Raw genomic sequence first — 14,297 nt, 5'->3', positions numbered from 1 at the left:
CTTGTAGCATAACAAGCCACTGACTATAATACCAGCATCTTACACAGTTCACATACTAGTTGTTTCAATCCTGATCCAGCTCCATGCTAATACACCTGGGAAGGCACAAGAAATAGGCTTCTGCCACCCATGTGCGAGGCCTGAATACAGTTCTGGGTTCCTGGATGTAGCTTGGCCCAGACCTGGCCATTGTAGCCATTTGGGGAATGAACCCGTAGATGGAAGATCTTTTTCTGTTTCTCCATCTGTAACTCTGCTTTTCAAACAAGTAAGTAAGTAATAAAACAAAGAAGGAAAAAAAGGAAGATGATGAGAGGGGATGGGAGGGTTGGGGAGGGGAAGGAAATGAAGGACGGAGGAAAGGAAGGGAAGGGGAAGGGAGAGGCGAGAAGAGGAAAAAAGAAGCAAGCACTATAGAAAGAATCACAAAATTCTGACTATCCTAAGCTTTATTAAGCCTGTTTCCCAAAAAATCTAACCCTCTCAAATTATTTTCCACCTAGATCTGCTCTCTCTACCCTCTTGTTTGATCACCTTACTACCTTCTTAGTTCATGTGACTGTTTCCATCAAAATCTAAGCCAGCTAATTCTCCACCTGTGATGTCAGCATTCCATATAGATGCCAGTTCTAGTCCCAGCTGCTCCACTTCAGATCCAGCTCCCTGTTTATAACATGGGAAAACAGCAGACGATGGCTCAAATCCCTGGGCTTCTATACTGATATGGGAGGCCCAAGAAAGCTCCTGGTTCCTAGCTTTGGATCAGTTCAACTCCTGCATTTGTAGCCATTTGAGGAGTCAATCAAATGATGGAAGAGCTCTACCTCTCCTCTCTGTAAATCTCCCTTTCAAATAAATAATAAAAAAAATTTTGAATTTTAACCATGTGTTTTCCAACTATCCAAAATTTTTAGAAGATGGTTATGGGGTCCTGAATGCTAAAGGATTTTGTAAAGCCAACTTAACACAAAGAAGAGAAGGCTGAAAAAAAGTTTATCTGTATTACATAGGCTTGTCAGAAAATCTGACTTTTCCTCAACAGGAGAACATAATCCATGTCAGTATGTTTTCTAAAAATGCATTTATTTTTACTTTAAAACATACCTATAATTACCATTCTTGAGTCACCTAGCACTGTAAAACACTCTCTTTTCTGTTTGCTCTTAGTCCTACCTGCCCTGTTGATGTCAAAGCAAGTGAAGACTGGCTCCCAGCACAAACTTTGCGAATGAACATTCCTTGTAAAGCTTCAATAACTTTAGGTTTATACACTCTGTTAGTATCACCATGGCCAAGTTTGCCTATGAAAACAAACACACTCAAGTTAAACAACTTACTTGTTTTAAAGAGCCTCCAATGTTTAAGTACTAAAGTTGATAAAGAGCTCTGTACTTTCCATCACTAATCTGACTGATGTGGAAAGCTATTTCTGACAGCAGAGGATGTTAACAATTAGGCCTTTTTATTGTAAGAAAATCAGCAACCAACAATCAGTAGCCTTTTGTACCCTAATTACAAGCATTTGCATCAGTTGAGAAGAGACATGGAAAATTATTTCTGCTCTTCTCCCTTTAATAGCTACATTTCTAATTTTAAATTTATTGATATAATATACAGGTCCTAGACAAGAATGTTTATATATAGAGAGAGAGTTTTCCAGGTTTAAGAATAAAATCAATAGGGCATAAGAAATAGAAAACACAGCAAAGTAGTAAAGAAAACCAAATGGCCAACAACCTCACTAGAATCAGGGAAATACAAATAAATGATACTATTTTCACTACTGAAGGTATTTTTTAAATCATCTTAATTATTATACCTAATGCTATGGAGAAACACAGGGAAGAGAGCATTAACATTGATAAAGTGACTAAAATGGACAAAGATTTAGTCATTCATTATTTTTAACTCTGAAAAAAGTTTTGAAACCAGCTAGTCAACAATGATAAAATGCTTTCGCAAATCATGCTACAATCACCTGAAAAAAATTCACTAGTCATTTAAAACGATGATGTAATACAGAGTAATGCTTTATGACAAGGTAAAGAATCAAAGTACTATTAAAACCAGAAAGACTAGAGTAGTATCTGTAGTACACGTAGGTCCAACCGGATTTTCAAAAATAACCTACATAAAAACATATTTATATAAATATTTAATTGTCTATTAAACTATTAACAACAATTAAAGAAACATTTATAGCAACACTTTTACTATCATTTCTGCTCATCTGTATTTGAATTTTGCTATAATAGGCATGTATTATTGAAAACTAAAGTATAAAATTCTTTTCTGGAAAAAAGTTCAAAGCTACTGAGAAATTTTCATTACCTACCATTGTCTCCTCCTCCAAAAGACCATACAGTTCTCCCATCTTTAGACAAGGCAATGGTATGCGAACTGCCACAAGAAACCTCCCCTACATTGCTGATGTCTTTTACTAATGTTGGAATGTTACGACTATTACTATCACCATGACCTTGGATAAAACAAAAACAGCAAAGAAACAACGTTAACTCTTTCTCCACACCATTACCCACAAATAGAATAGACACTATGTTCTGAGAATAAACATATATTCTCAATATAATTAAATATGAAAAACAGCATTACTTTAGGTATCTTCTCAACCAATTTTCCAGGCTGCTTCCATTTAGGGCATCCAACCCCTTCGATGAACCTATAGAACACTCTAGTTGTGCTCTTCCTACAGCACCTACCTTGTGCTATTTCCTACCATGCTCATAAAGACTTATTTTCACTGCCCACTAGATTATTAATTTTGAGGATCAGGAGAACATTGTTCTAATTCCTAAAATCCTACACTGCTTAGTCATCTAAGGTATACTCAGTGAATTCTACACTTGATCTTAGCCAAAAGGCCGAGAAGCGATACTCAGTGAATTCTGTAAGATTAAATTACATCTGAAATATCAGCACCATAACCTAGATGAATCTATACAAAATTAACTTCCTGAGTTTAAAACAAGCAAAATGAACTGACAAAGTCTCACTACTTCTCTGTAACCGTATTTTTATTTTTCTGAAAATAACTGAGTCTTTTTAAAAGAAAAATCTTACCTAATCGTCCAAAGTCTCCTTCACCCCATGTATATAATTCACCATCTTCTGTGACAGCAGCACTATGTCTGTATCCAGCTGACACACACACAACCACCTGTGTTGCACACAAGTCAATCTGGTCAGCATAGTTGCCAACAATGTAGTCCATGGTTGATCCTACACACAAAGGCTTCAGAGATACTAACATCCATAATTCACCCAGAAACTGCCCTCTACAGCTGTGGAGACTACACTCAGACAAAGGTGACCAGCAGAACAAAGCAATAGTTGACATGTAGTCAATGCCAAACTACATGCCCTGTCTTCCACCCAAAGAAGAAAAAACACTTCTGATTCAAAGAAGGATTCCGCTTAGAAAGCTTAACAGGGGCACTGAACTCCTCCATCCAACATTTGCATAACTACTTCATCACCAATCAGGTTTTAACTCAAAGAACTGGTAACTGTAGAACACCCATATAACAATGATGATTTCCAAAACGTAAAACTTAAGAAAATCTCCAGTTTTAGTTGATCAAAAGACGTTTATTATATAATAAAACAATGCCTATTAATAGTGTAGAAAAATCTAAGCAGTATAAAAGCTTATACTAAGCTTCTGGCAACCTCTTTACCCTCAAATAACTTAAACAATTAATCAGCAGAATCAAGGGAATAAGGACATAGAGGGTTATATTTGGGGGTAATTTATACCTATTAACAGTGAGCAAAAATCATTCCCTATTAGAAAAAAAAATTTCTATAGTTTCATACATTTTTTAATCTTCAAAAACTAAAATGACTTTGGAAATTCAACTCACGATTAATTAACAATACAGTGCATCTAATACAGTGAAGGAAACGTACTAAGAACTTTCGAAGTTTTCATCTGAAAAGTATCAACTTAACAATTTGGTACATTTTTCACTGATACTCACATTATGTTCTTTTCAATTGGGAATGTTTCCATTATAAAAATGAAACATGTAAAATATAAGAAATAAAATCAAGGAAGAAAGGCAGGACTTAGAAGATCAGAAAATGTAATTTCACAAAGTATTTATCTGAAGTTTCTTAAATTTCATATTCAACATTTTATCAAGTATTCATTAAAGTTTTCAAAACAGAATGGTCCAATGCCTGTTACCTTGGAGTTGACAATGTAAATCAAAATACTCTGTTATAATTGAGTAAAACTCATTTGAATAGACAACTTTGTCTGACAATTTCCCGTAAAGAAAAAAAAAATTTTCACTGGTAATTACAGTATTATTTAAAATTTAGGAGCTGGCACCATGGCACAGAGGGCCAGAGTTCTGCCTGAGGCACCAGCATCCCATATGCCAATATTCCCCAGCTGCTCCACTTCCAATCCAGCTTCCAACTCTGCTTGTGGCCTGGAAAGGCAGCAAAAGATGGCCCAGATGCTTAGGACTCTGCACCCACATGGGGGTCCCAAAGGAAGCTCCTAGCTTTTGCCCTAGCTCTGACCAAAGCAGCCATTTACGGAATGATTCAGCAGATAGAAGATCTCTCTCTCTCTCTAATCTCTATCTCCCTCTCTCTCTCTGACTCTCAAAAAAATTAAATAATAAAAATAAAAATAAATCTTTTTGAAAAAACTAAAATTTAGACCCTATAAAAATCATTACATAAGAAAACTTTCACGGAAAAACTTAACATAATTATATAAAAGCTTACAGAAAAGTAAAATAGCTTCAGAAAGAATACATCAAAATCTGAATCACAGTATCAATTATAGCATCACTAATCATTTATAAATCCAAAACATACATACCTTTCCCTGCAGAGGACCCTGAATAAGCTTGGGGTATTTCTGGGTTGAACTATTTCCATGTCCCAGCTTCCCATAATCACCATCACCCCAACTGAAGACTTCTCCTTCTGTTGTAAATGCTAAAGTGTGACCATCAGATCCTTTTGAAGATGAAACTTTTTTAATGGACCGATGAGGCTCAAATGTCAACTTTTTTAAAGTAGACTGGTTATTAGAATCTCCAAGGCCCAGTCTCCCATAACTGCCTTTACCGCAGGCTCTGACAGAACCATCCGTAGAAATGACAAAAGTGCAGTATTGCCCAGCTTCAATCTACAGATAAGCAGAAATGTAAATATAAAATGCAATATATATATAAATACACAATAAATATAAAATACAATATTTAGATAAACATAATATTTAAGGATGGCTTTAACAGAAACACTCAAAAAAGTTTTTTTTTTTTAAACACAGCATAGGGCCCAGCATGATAGCATAGTGGTTAAAGTACCGGCCTTGCACGTGCCGGGATCCCATATGGACACTGGTTCTGATCCCGGTGGCCCCGCTTCCCATCCAGCTCCCTGCCTGGTCTGGGAAAGCAGTCAAGGACAACCCAAAGCCTTGGGATCCTGTACCCATGTGGGAGACCCAGAAAAAGCTCCTGGCTCCTGGCTTCAGATCGGCTCAGCTCCAGCCATGGTAGCTGCTTGGGGAGTGAACCATCGGAAGGAAGATCTTCCTCTCTGTCTCTCCTCCTCTCTGTATATCCACCTTTCCAATAAAAATAAATAAATCTTAAAAAAAAAAAACCAGTATGATATGACTCTTCAGAGATATTAGGATTAAATGCAGAACTAAGGAAATACTAATATGGCCTGTTCATGCTGACTGCATCATTGAATTCAAGCTACCTACCAGGTCAAAAATGAATGAATCAAAGCAAAACACAGCATGTTCCTCTTAAAATTGAGGAAGAGAAAGAAATAAAATTACCCCATAAATTATTTTGAGTCTGTTCTGTCAAAAGCAAATATATTCTATATTATATTACCAAAATATACATTTTAACAAAAATAAAAATTTCCAGCTTAGTTACAAATGTTAAAAAAAAAAAAGGTGGGGATTATCATAATAAGAAAAAGAAATGTCAATCTGGCAACAGAAAAAAAATCAATTTTCATTTAGTATTTATCATTTATGTTACATATAATAGAAGGTACACTATCATTCATAATGCTTTTAGATATCCAAATCCTATTTAGTTTTTGAAATTTTGAAATGCCGTCAGAGCAACAAGAGACTAAAAACATGCTTTTCTATTTAAAAATGATGCAATGTGCTATAATACAGATAAGAAGCAACAAACCAAGAATTTTCAGTCATTTAAAAAATACTATTATTTAAAACAAGATTAGACAAGATTAAAATACCCCATCATTTGGTAACTTTAAGGTAGACAGAGAACTTACAGTCTGAGCATCAGAGAAACTAGGAGCCAGTTTTGGTTGTAATATTTTCTCCTGTGTGCCTTCCACCAACTGATGACTGCTGTTGCTTCCCCAAACGTAAACCTCACAGGTTTCTGAGACAATGGGGGCATCCCCAGTCTGAATGCTGTCTGGGCTAGCACATGTTCTTGAGTAATCAGAAGCCATTCTACAAACCTATTAAAGTTTAAAAAATGTGAGAACACTTTTAGTTTAGATTTTTCATTATCTTTTCTCTGAAATAATTATTGCTTTTCCTTCTAATGTTATCAACTATTCAAATAACCCGGAAACAACACATTCAGTCTTAAAGATAGGTGGGCCATTTCTTTCACAGAATAAATCACTAAAAAATAATAATAATGGGAAATACAGAAAGGAGACACACGATCAAGCCTTTTTTAAATTAAAACTTTGGTATTGCATTTAATATCATTCTAAAAAAATAAAGATTAAAAAGCAAAGAAGAAAAAAAATTGTCCTTGATAATCTTAACCTCCTAATACAATAAGTTATCTTTTAATTTGTCCTTCCAGAATTTCTCATATACATGCTTTAATGCAGTTGTCAGAGTGGATATATAAACATGACAAGAGGTACAAAGCCACTAGCAATTTTCCTGTCTACCTAGTCTTCATGACTAAACATAATATTCCATCTAGTATAAAAAGCACAATTTACTGAATCATTTTAATAGGACATTTAGATTCTATTTCTTTGCTATACATGCCATTTTTAAAAACATAGTTCTGAATATATTCTTTATTTTTCCTTTACTAACGAACCTGAGCAAAAAGATTATATATCTACCTGCCTATAAGTGACAATCTACGGCTCTCAAAACAATTTGATAGCAAACTGCTTTTCCAAAATAATGCTGTCACCAGTAACATGCAAAAGCAGGTGCTATCCTAACAACAATGAAGGAACAGGCAAATTCAACACTCACAAATATGTTAAGTATATACCATGGTAATTCAAAAAGTTCAGAGAAACATGAAACTCAAAGGTAAGTATTTGATATAAAAACTTTGAAATTCATGAAAACAAAGAAGTCTTCACACAATTCAAGGAAAATGCACAAAACAAAAAAAAACTGTTTATGGATTTCAAAACTTTGTTTCACCAGAAAAATATTCATCTTTTAATTCTATTTTTCACAAACTTTTTGAAGTACCCTTGTATATAAAACAAAAGCCATGGCTTGTTTACCATGTGTGTTAAATACAATGGTAAAGCCTATAGCCACTCATACATGTTTTTAAAACATCTAGGCTCCTACCAAAAGCACAGGACCCAGGGGGGCCATTCCAGTTGCTCTAATCAAGAAATAAATCAATATGAGAGTACTAATGTCACAGTATCCATACAAGTAATAGGTTCTGCTTTTAAACTTTCCTGCAAACTTATGTAAGGAAAAAGAAGGATACCATTATTTTGACATTCAGGTTCCCTAATTATCAACAGTTACAGTTTCTCTATGCATTTTTGTAAACTGCACTAACTTCTGTCCACTTATTTACTACAGCAAAAAAAATTTTTATTGACTTGTACTAACTCAGTACATATACAACATAGGCTAGATCTAGTATCAATTTGTTGTCTGCCTTCTATGATTTTTTTTTGCTGAATCAAACAAATCAATAAAGGAAGAATCTTAAAAAGTCAATATATTAGTACATAAATAGAAAAGAATAAATTTAGTCAAAATCTTTAAATAGTATGCACAACAGAATAATAAAATGTTAACTAAATATTTTCTAATGAATGTGAGCATAATTCCTAGGACATTTTAACTTTAGCAGTCACTTTTTCTTGATTATTTTCTATGTTGTTTAGTTTCTTTTTTATTTCTAAAACCGTCTTCCTTTTCCATCTTCAGTTATTCTTAGGACATTATATATTATACAAGGATACATTTAAAAGCTTACTGAAAAAATGCAGTTAAAAGATAAGTTTAAGGGCAGGTGGCAATGGCATAGCAAGCTAACCCTCTGCCTATGGCACCAACAGCCCATGTGAGCACCAGTTCATGTCCCAGCTGATCTACTTTTAATCTAGATCCATGCTAATGGCATAGGAAAGCAGTAGAGGATGACCCAAGTCCCTTAGCCCCTGCACCCACACGAAAGACCCAGAAGATACTCCTGGCTTTCAGCTTTGGAGCAGCTTAGCTCTAGCCATCGTGTCCACTCTCTTTTTCTCCCTCTAATTCTGACTTTCAAGTAAAATAAAATCTTTTTCTAAAAAGGTTTATATGTTGTAAACAAATTTTGAAATCCAAAATTTCATAAAATTCATTAAAAATGAGTATCATGAAAAACCTATGCATCGATTTCAAAACCTTTTACACCCAAAATAAATATTCTGATTTCATTTTTCACAAACTAAAGTATGCTAATATATGCTATAAGATTTTTAAGAGTTATTTTTTAATGCAAAAGCCATTATATGATTACATACCTCTTCAAAGAGACATAGTGCTGCCTCATACAGTGAGCACAAGCCATCAGATGTTCTGGTTGGTTCTCTCCACTGACTTCGATCAGCAGATGAACCCTGTAATTAAAACATTGTGGGATACAACATGGAAAGAAGAGAGGCAATGTATTAACAACACTCAGTCTAAAAAAACATCTAGTTGAAGATGTGTTCAATAGTTTGTATGACAGTTTGATACACTGAGATCAAATGCTAAATTGAGAACATGGAACAATCACAAAGAAATGTTACAAAAAGCTCAGCAGGGGTGGACATGGTAACATAGCTGTTAAAAGCCTGCTTAGGACTGCCAAGTATCTTGCGGGAGTGTCTGGGTTTGAGCTTCTGCTCTGATACTACTTCCTGCTGATACACTCTGGGAGGCAGCAGATAACTCATGTATGTCTGTCCCAATCACATGAGATACAAGGATGGAGTCTGGACTCTCAGCTTTGGCCTAGTCCAGACCCTCCTGTTGCAGAGATCTGAGAAGTAAACCAGCAGAGGGAAAATGTCTGTCATTCTGCCTTTCTTAAAAATAAATAATAACCTGGCAATTAAATCAATATATAAAGTAAGCATCAGTCCTTCACCTACTGCCTTATTAAACTATGCCTCATCCCATAGGTTAAAGCTTCGAAAAACATACCAAGTAGAATGTTGCCATTTATACATTGCTTGTGTGAATGTCCCAGAAAACACTATTCCCAAGCAACTGCCTTGCCACCCAAACTTCGAGGACACAGGAAAGCAGAATATAGCTAGCCCAATTTACAGTCCTAACCAGAGGAGCACAAGGTCCACTCTTCCCTTGTGGCAGCCCAAAGTTCCAGGAAGTCAGATAATGAGCTTCCTAACTACACTAGCAACAAAGCACTTTTTCTGAGTCCAGCTGAGGAATCAAAGCACTTCTCCTCAAAGTAAGGCACATGGGAGAAACCATTCTCAATGAAAAATGACACATGAGAAAGTGAACTATGGAGCAGAAAGCTAAGTACACTGCCAGCCATCATTCCACACTGGAGCACTGGTTCAACTCCGAACTGCTCTTCTTACTATCTAGCTTCTTGTTAATATGCCTATAAAGGTAGAAGAACATGGCCCAAGTACTTGGGTACCTGCCACCCATTTGAGAGATCCTACATTTGGCCTGAACCAGCCCTGGCCATGTGGCCAGAGCATGCAAGACCTCTCATTCTGACTTCCAAATAAACAAATCTCTTTAAAACTGTGAGTTTGGTGCCAGTGCAGTAGCTCAACAGGCTAATCTCATACTGCAACATCAGCATCCCATATGGGTACTAGTTCTAGCCCCAGCTGTTCCACTTCCAATTCAATTCCCTGCTTATGGCCTGGGAAAGCAGCAGAGAATAGCCCAAGTCCTTGGGCCCATGCATGCGCGTGGAAAACTCAGAACAAACTCCAGGCTCTTGGCTTTGAGACAACTCAGCTCTGGCCATTGTGACCTTTTAGGGAGTGAATCAAGAGATGGGAGATCTCTTTCTTTCTCTAAAATGTGCCTTTCAAATAAAAAAAAAAAAATCTTTACAAAATAATGGGTTTTTGAATTTAAAAAAAACTAAAAAGTTTTTCTTAAAGTAAAAGATCCCTGATAGTTTCACATTCTTAAATCTTCAGACCATAAATATCAAATTATTTCTACAATTTATCAATCTTGTAATAACAAATTTCACACTGATGGCTTTTTCCCAAAAGATAACTGAAAGGACAGCAGTGGCATAGTAGTTAAGTCATTGGTTAAGAGGCTTGCATCCATATCCTAGTCCCTTGGTTTGAGCCCAGCTCAGCACCCCATTCCAGCTTCCCGCTGTAGCAGATGTTGACTCAAGTAGCCCAGTCCTTGCCAAACTCAGGGAGAACTGACTTGATGTCCTGCTCTTAGTGCTGGCCTGGTCAAACAGCAGCTATTGTGGGCATGTGGGCATGTGGGCAGTGAACCAATGAATGAGAGATTGCTCACCTACTGTTTGTAGGGTTCTCAAATTAGAAGAAAGAAAAGGTAATTGTATTATAAGATACTTATATTTTAGATTATCATTTGGCAGACTGGTAAACCATGTAAAAGTCAATCACCTACTGTGGAGGGAAGGTTGACTTTGATGTTCTCAAGATCCCATAGAACTCAAGGGCCTATGGTTTCATTAATTCAAACTATTTTAATTAGCCTGATTCCTAGGTAACAAATACTTAAACAAAATAAAAAAAATCCAAGTCAATGCCTATAGTATTTAAATCTAGCCTTTTATATTAACAAAATTTCTATAGGATTTAAACCTAGTTTATATTAATAAAGTTTAGTTAGAACTTCCAAATTCTGTGCCAGCATTGTGGCCTAGCTGGTAAAGCCACTGCCTGCAGTGCCAGCATCCCGTGCGGGCACCATTTCAAGTCCTGGCTGCTCCACTTCAATCCAACTCTCTGCTAATGACCTGAAAAGGCAGTGAAGAATGGCTCAAGTCCTTGGGCACCTGCACCTACATAGGAGACCTGGAGGAGGCTCCTGGCTTCAGATTGACTCAGTTCTGGCCATTATGGACATTTGGGGAGTAAACCAGTGAACAGAAGATTTCTCCCTCTCTTGCTGTCTGTAACTCTGCCCTTCAAAAAACAAAAACAAAAAAACTTCCAAGTCCCATTATATGCTAAACTTTCATATTTTTTCAGGTTCTTCTATATATTCATCTGATGTCTTTCTATCCCACCAATGAAATGAGATTTTTCTCAGTCTGAATCTACTGGGAAGATACATAATAATGCTTTTAAAAAGAAGCAGTACTTAATTAACTTTCCTTAAGCCGCTTGTATATGATGCATTCAGAGTGCTGATTGTTGGAGACCGTGTTGCAGCGTACCAGATCAAGCTCCCACCTGTGATGCTGGCATTCCAAAAATGAGCATCACTTTGAGACCTAACTGCTCCACCTCTGATCCAGCTCCTGCTAATGAACCTGGGAAAGCAGCAGAAAATGGCCCAAATGTCTTTGTACCCACAAGGGAGATCAGAAAGAAGCTTCAGAACTTCTTTCTGATCTCCCTTGAGAGAAATCTTCTGTTCACTGGTTTACTCCCCTAGCTCTGTTTAGCCCAGCCTGGGCCATTGTGGACAACTAGGGAGGGAACCAGCAGACAGAAACTCTCTCTGCCAGTCTTCTTCCAACTCGGCCTTTCACATACATTAAAAAAAAAAAAAAAAACCAGAATCTTCAAAAACCTAGCTGAATGTTTTGGGACAAAACTGTCATCTGACAAGATCCCTTCTAACTTCAACAGTCCTGTAACGGAAGTCCAGGCGAATGAGTAGAACTTTACACCTATCTCCTCACCCCAGCTAAGATGCAGAGAATTCAATATTTTCTTAACATTTTCTGTTCTCTAATGTTTTTACTAAATTTCTTTCAATTTTTCATTTTTTTTTTTAATTTGGAATGAAGACAGAAGAGAGCCAGAGGCAGAGAAAACTCCCATACACCAGGTCACTCCCCAGAGGTGTGCAACAGCCTACAACCAGGTCTAGTTAAGCCTGGAAATCAGATTTCAATCTAGGTTTCTCATATGGTGACAAGGACACAAGCATTTAGGTTACCACCTGCCACCTCCTAGAGTACACATTACCAGAAAGCTGGGATTGGAAAGAGCTAGGACTCAACCTCACACCCTTCAATATGGGATGCAGGCAACCCAAATGGCATCTTGATAACTGCACCAAATGGCCATGGAAGTCTTCATAAAATTAAAATATACATTTTCCTATTGTCCCCACTATTGTACTTGATTATTTTCTGCTGTTTCTTGTCACTAATCTCTGAGTTCCAGAACAACTTTCAATAAACACCACAGCTAATCAAACTTCTGGTCAAAGCACACGACTGATCATTGTTAGATCTTTGATTCCACTTGGCTAGTTCTTTCGTGGATGGATCATCAAAACTAGTAGCAATAATTAGTATTACTTTGCATAATAATATTCAGAAAGAAAATACTGAGTCGAATAAATTCTTGCTAAATTTTAAAATGTTAAAACAAGAAAATATTCAGCATATTCTCTGCAATGAATGTCACTCTAGTTCGTCAGAATTAAAAACATAAAACCAATTCTATATAAAGCTCTTAGCATGTTTTGTAACATTCTACATGATTTAAAAGCAAATAAAAATACTCAAAAACTAGGCATTTTTATAGAAAATAAACTTTAGAAAAGATAGTCCATTAAATGTGTTATTTCACATATTGTTAATACAAGATGATCAGAATATCAATGGAATAAAACTAAAGTGAAAATTAAAACAATATAAACTCATAGTTTTATAAGTCTTCATTGAGATATATTTCCCTTACATATATATCATTCAAAAGAATGATTATTTTTACACTTGTCTGGTTAAGATATTTGATAATGATATAAAACTGGAATCTATTTCCTTATGTTCTTGCTATCTAGTTTTACTAGAACTATCAGACCAAGTCCCAAAACCCCAAGCAAGGAATACAGACAAAGCCATAGTTGGAATCTCATCTCATCCCATTCCACCTCATTCATTCTAGAGCATGCTCTCATATACTTTGGTCATTTCATAAAATTTAGTCCTCCCAAAAGCTTTCTAGCTCCTCTATTCATAAACTTCATGTCTGCAGAAACACTGCTCCTAATTTTTAATTATCTCTTATGATTCCTTCTTTCATAATATTTTCTATCTCTTTCTTCTGCAGGGTGTGTGTGTGTGTGTGTGTGTGTGTGTGTGTGTGCGCGCGCGCGCTGCTTTCACCTTCTCCCAATGCAGATCCTTTTTTCAGGTTATTAACTTGACATTGTACATCCCACCTTCATCAAACCACGAACTGCACAAGCTGGCACTGTGGTACAGCAAGTTAAGCCAGCACCAAGATACAGACAAGATCAAAACCAGGCCCATCCCTGTAAAACTTACTGCCAGATGGGACCCCATGATCCTGCTCTGTAGGCTAATAACTGCAGACTGAGCCTGCAGACCCTCCTTAGCCAAATGGCCAAGGAATTGCCTCCTTCTACCCTCCTTCAACCTGCAGCAGACAATGGGTGCAAGACCCTACACCTGAAGTATAGGCTAGGAAAATCAGCATAGGACTTTGCATTAGAGATCAATGTTTGGCTGCCACAGCTGAGACACAGCTCCAGATAAAGTCCAAAAGCCTCTTGTCTCAGGTCAGTGCTTGCAGATTCAGCCTCTAGTAGTTCATTCTGAGTAGCACACCAAATGTGGATACAGAACAAGTCTGGAATGAGAGTGCCCATTAAACTGAAACACTGATGATACTCCAACACTTGCGAGAGACTTCAATTTAGGGTGAAGAAGTATTCACAGACTCAGAGAAAATAAGCAAACTATTCAGAATTTCTGGAAGGCATACACAAACAAAATCAGATTACAGACTGAAAAAAATTCTTAATCCTTGAATGTGCAGACCACACTGTATGCCAGAGAGCA

At 36.6% G+C, this 14,297-nt stretch overlaps 1 protein-coding gene across 12 annotated transcripts in view; it reads right to left on the bottom strand.

The window, feature by feature from the left end:
- HERC1 (HECT and RLD domain containing E3 ubiquitin protein ligase family member 1) overlaps window positions 1-14,297 on the bottom strand; it is a 206,775-nt gene that overhangs the window by 154,616 nt on the left and 37,862 nt on the right. For all 12 annotated transcript variants that reach the window (XM_058665701.1, XM_058665710.1, XM_058665706.1 and 9 more), the window contains exons 3-8: window positions 8,797-8,892; window positions 6,316-6,510; window positions 4,862-5,173; window positions 3,082-3,178; window positions 2,336-2,479; window positions 1,174-1,301 (exon numbers count right to left, since the gene is read on the bottom strand). In XM_058665701.1, coding sequence (XP_058521684.1) covers window positions 1,174-1,301; window positions 2,336-2,479; window positions 3,082-3,178; window positions 4,862-5,173; window positions 6,316-6,510; window positions 8,797-8,892 — 972 coding nt within the window. The remainder of the gene's footprint in view (window positions 1-1,173; window positions 1,302-2,335; window positions 2,480-3,081; window positions 3,179-4,861; window positions 5,174-6,315; window positions 6,511-8,796; window positions 8,893-14,297) is intronic.

The sequence above is a fragment of the Ochotona princeps genome, chromosome 6 (genome assembly GCF_030435755.1).
Source record: "Ochotona princeps isolate mOchPri1 chromosome 6, mOchPri1.hap1, whole genome shotgun sequence".
In the NCBI taxonomy this organism is placed as follows: Eukaryota; Metazoa; Chordata; class Mammalia; order Lagomorpha; family Ochotonidae; genus Ochotona; species Ochotona princeps.
Note: the sequence above shows the minus strand (reverse complement) of the source record. Positions and strands in the feature narration are given on the sequence as shown.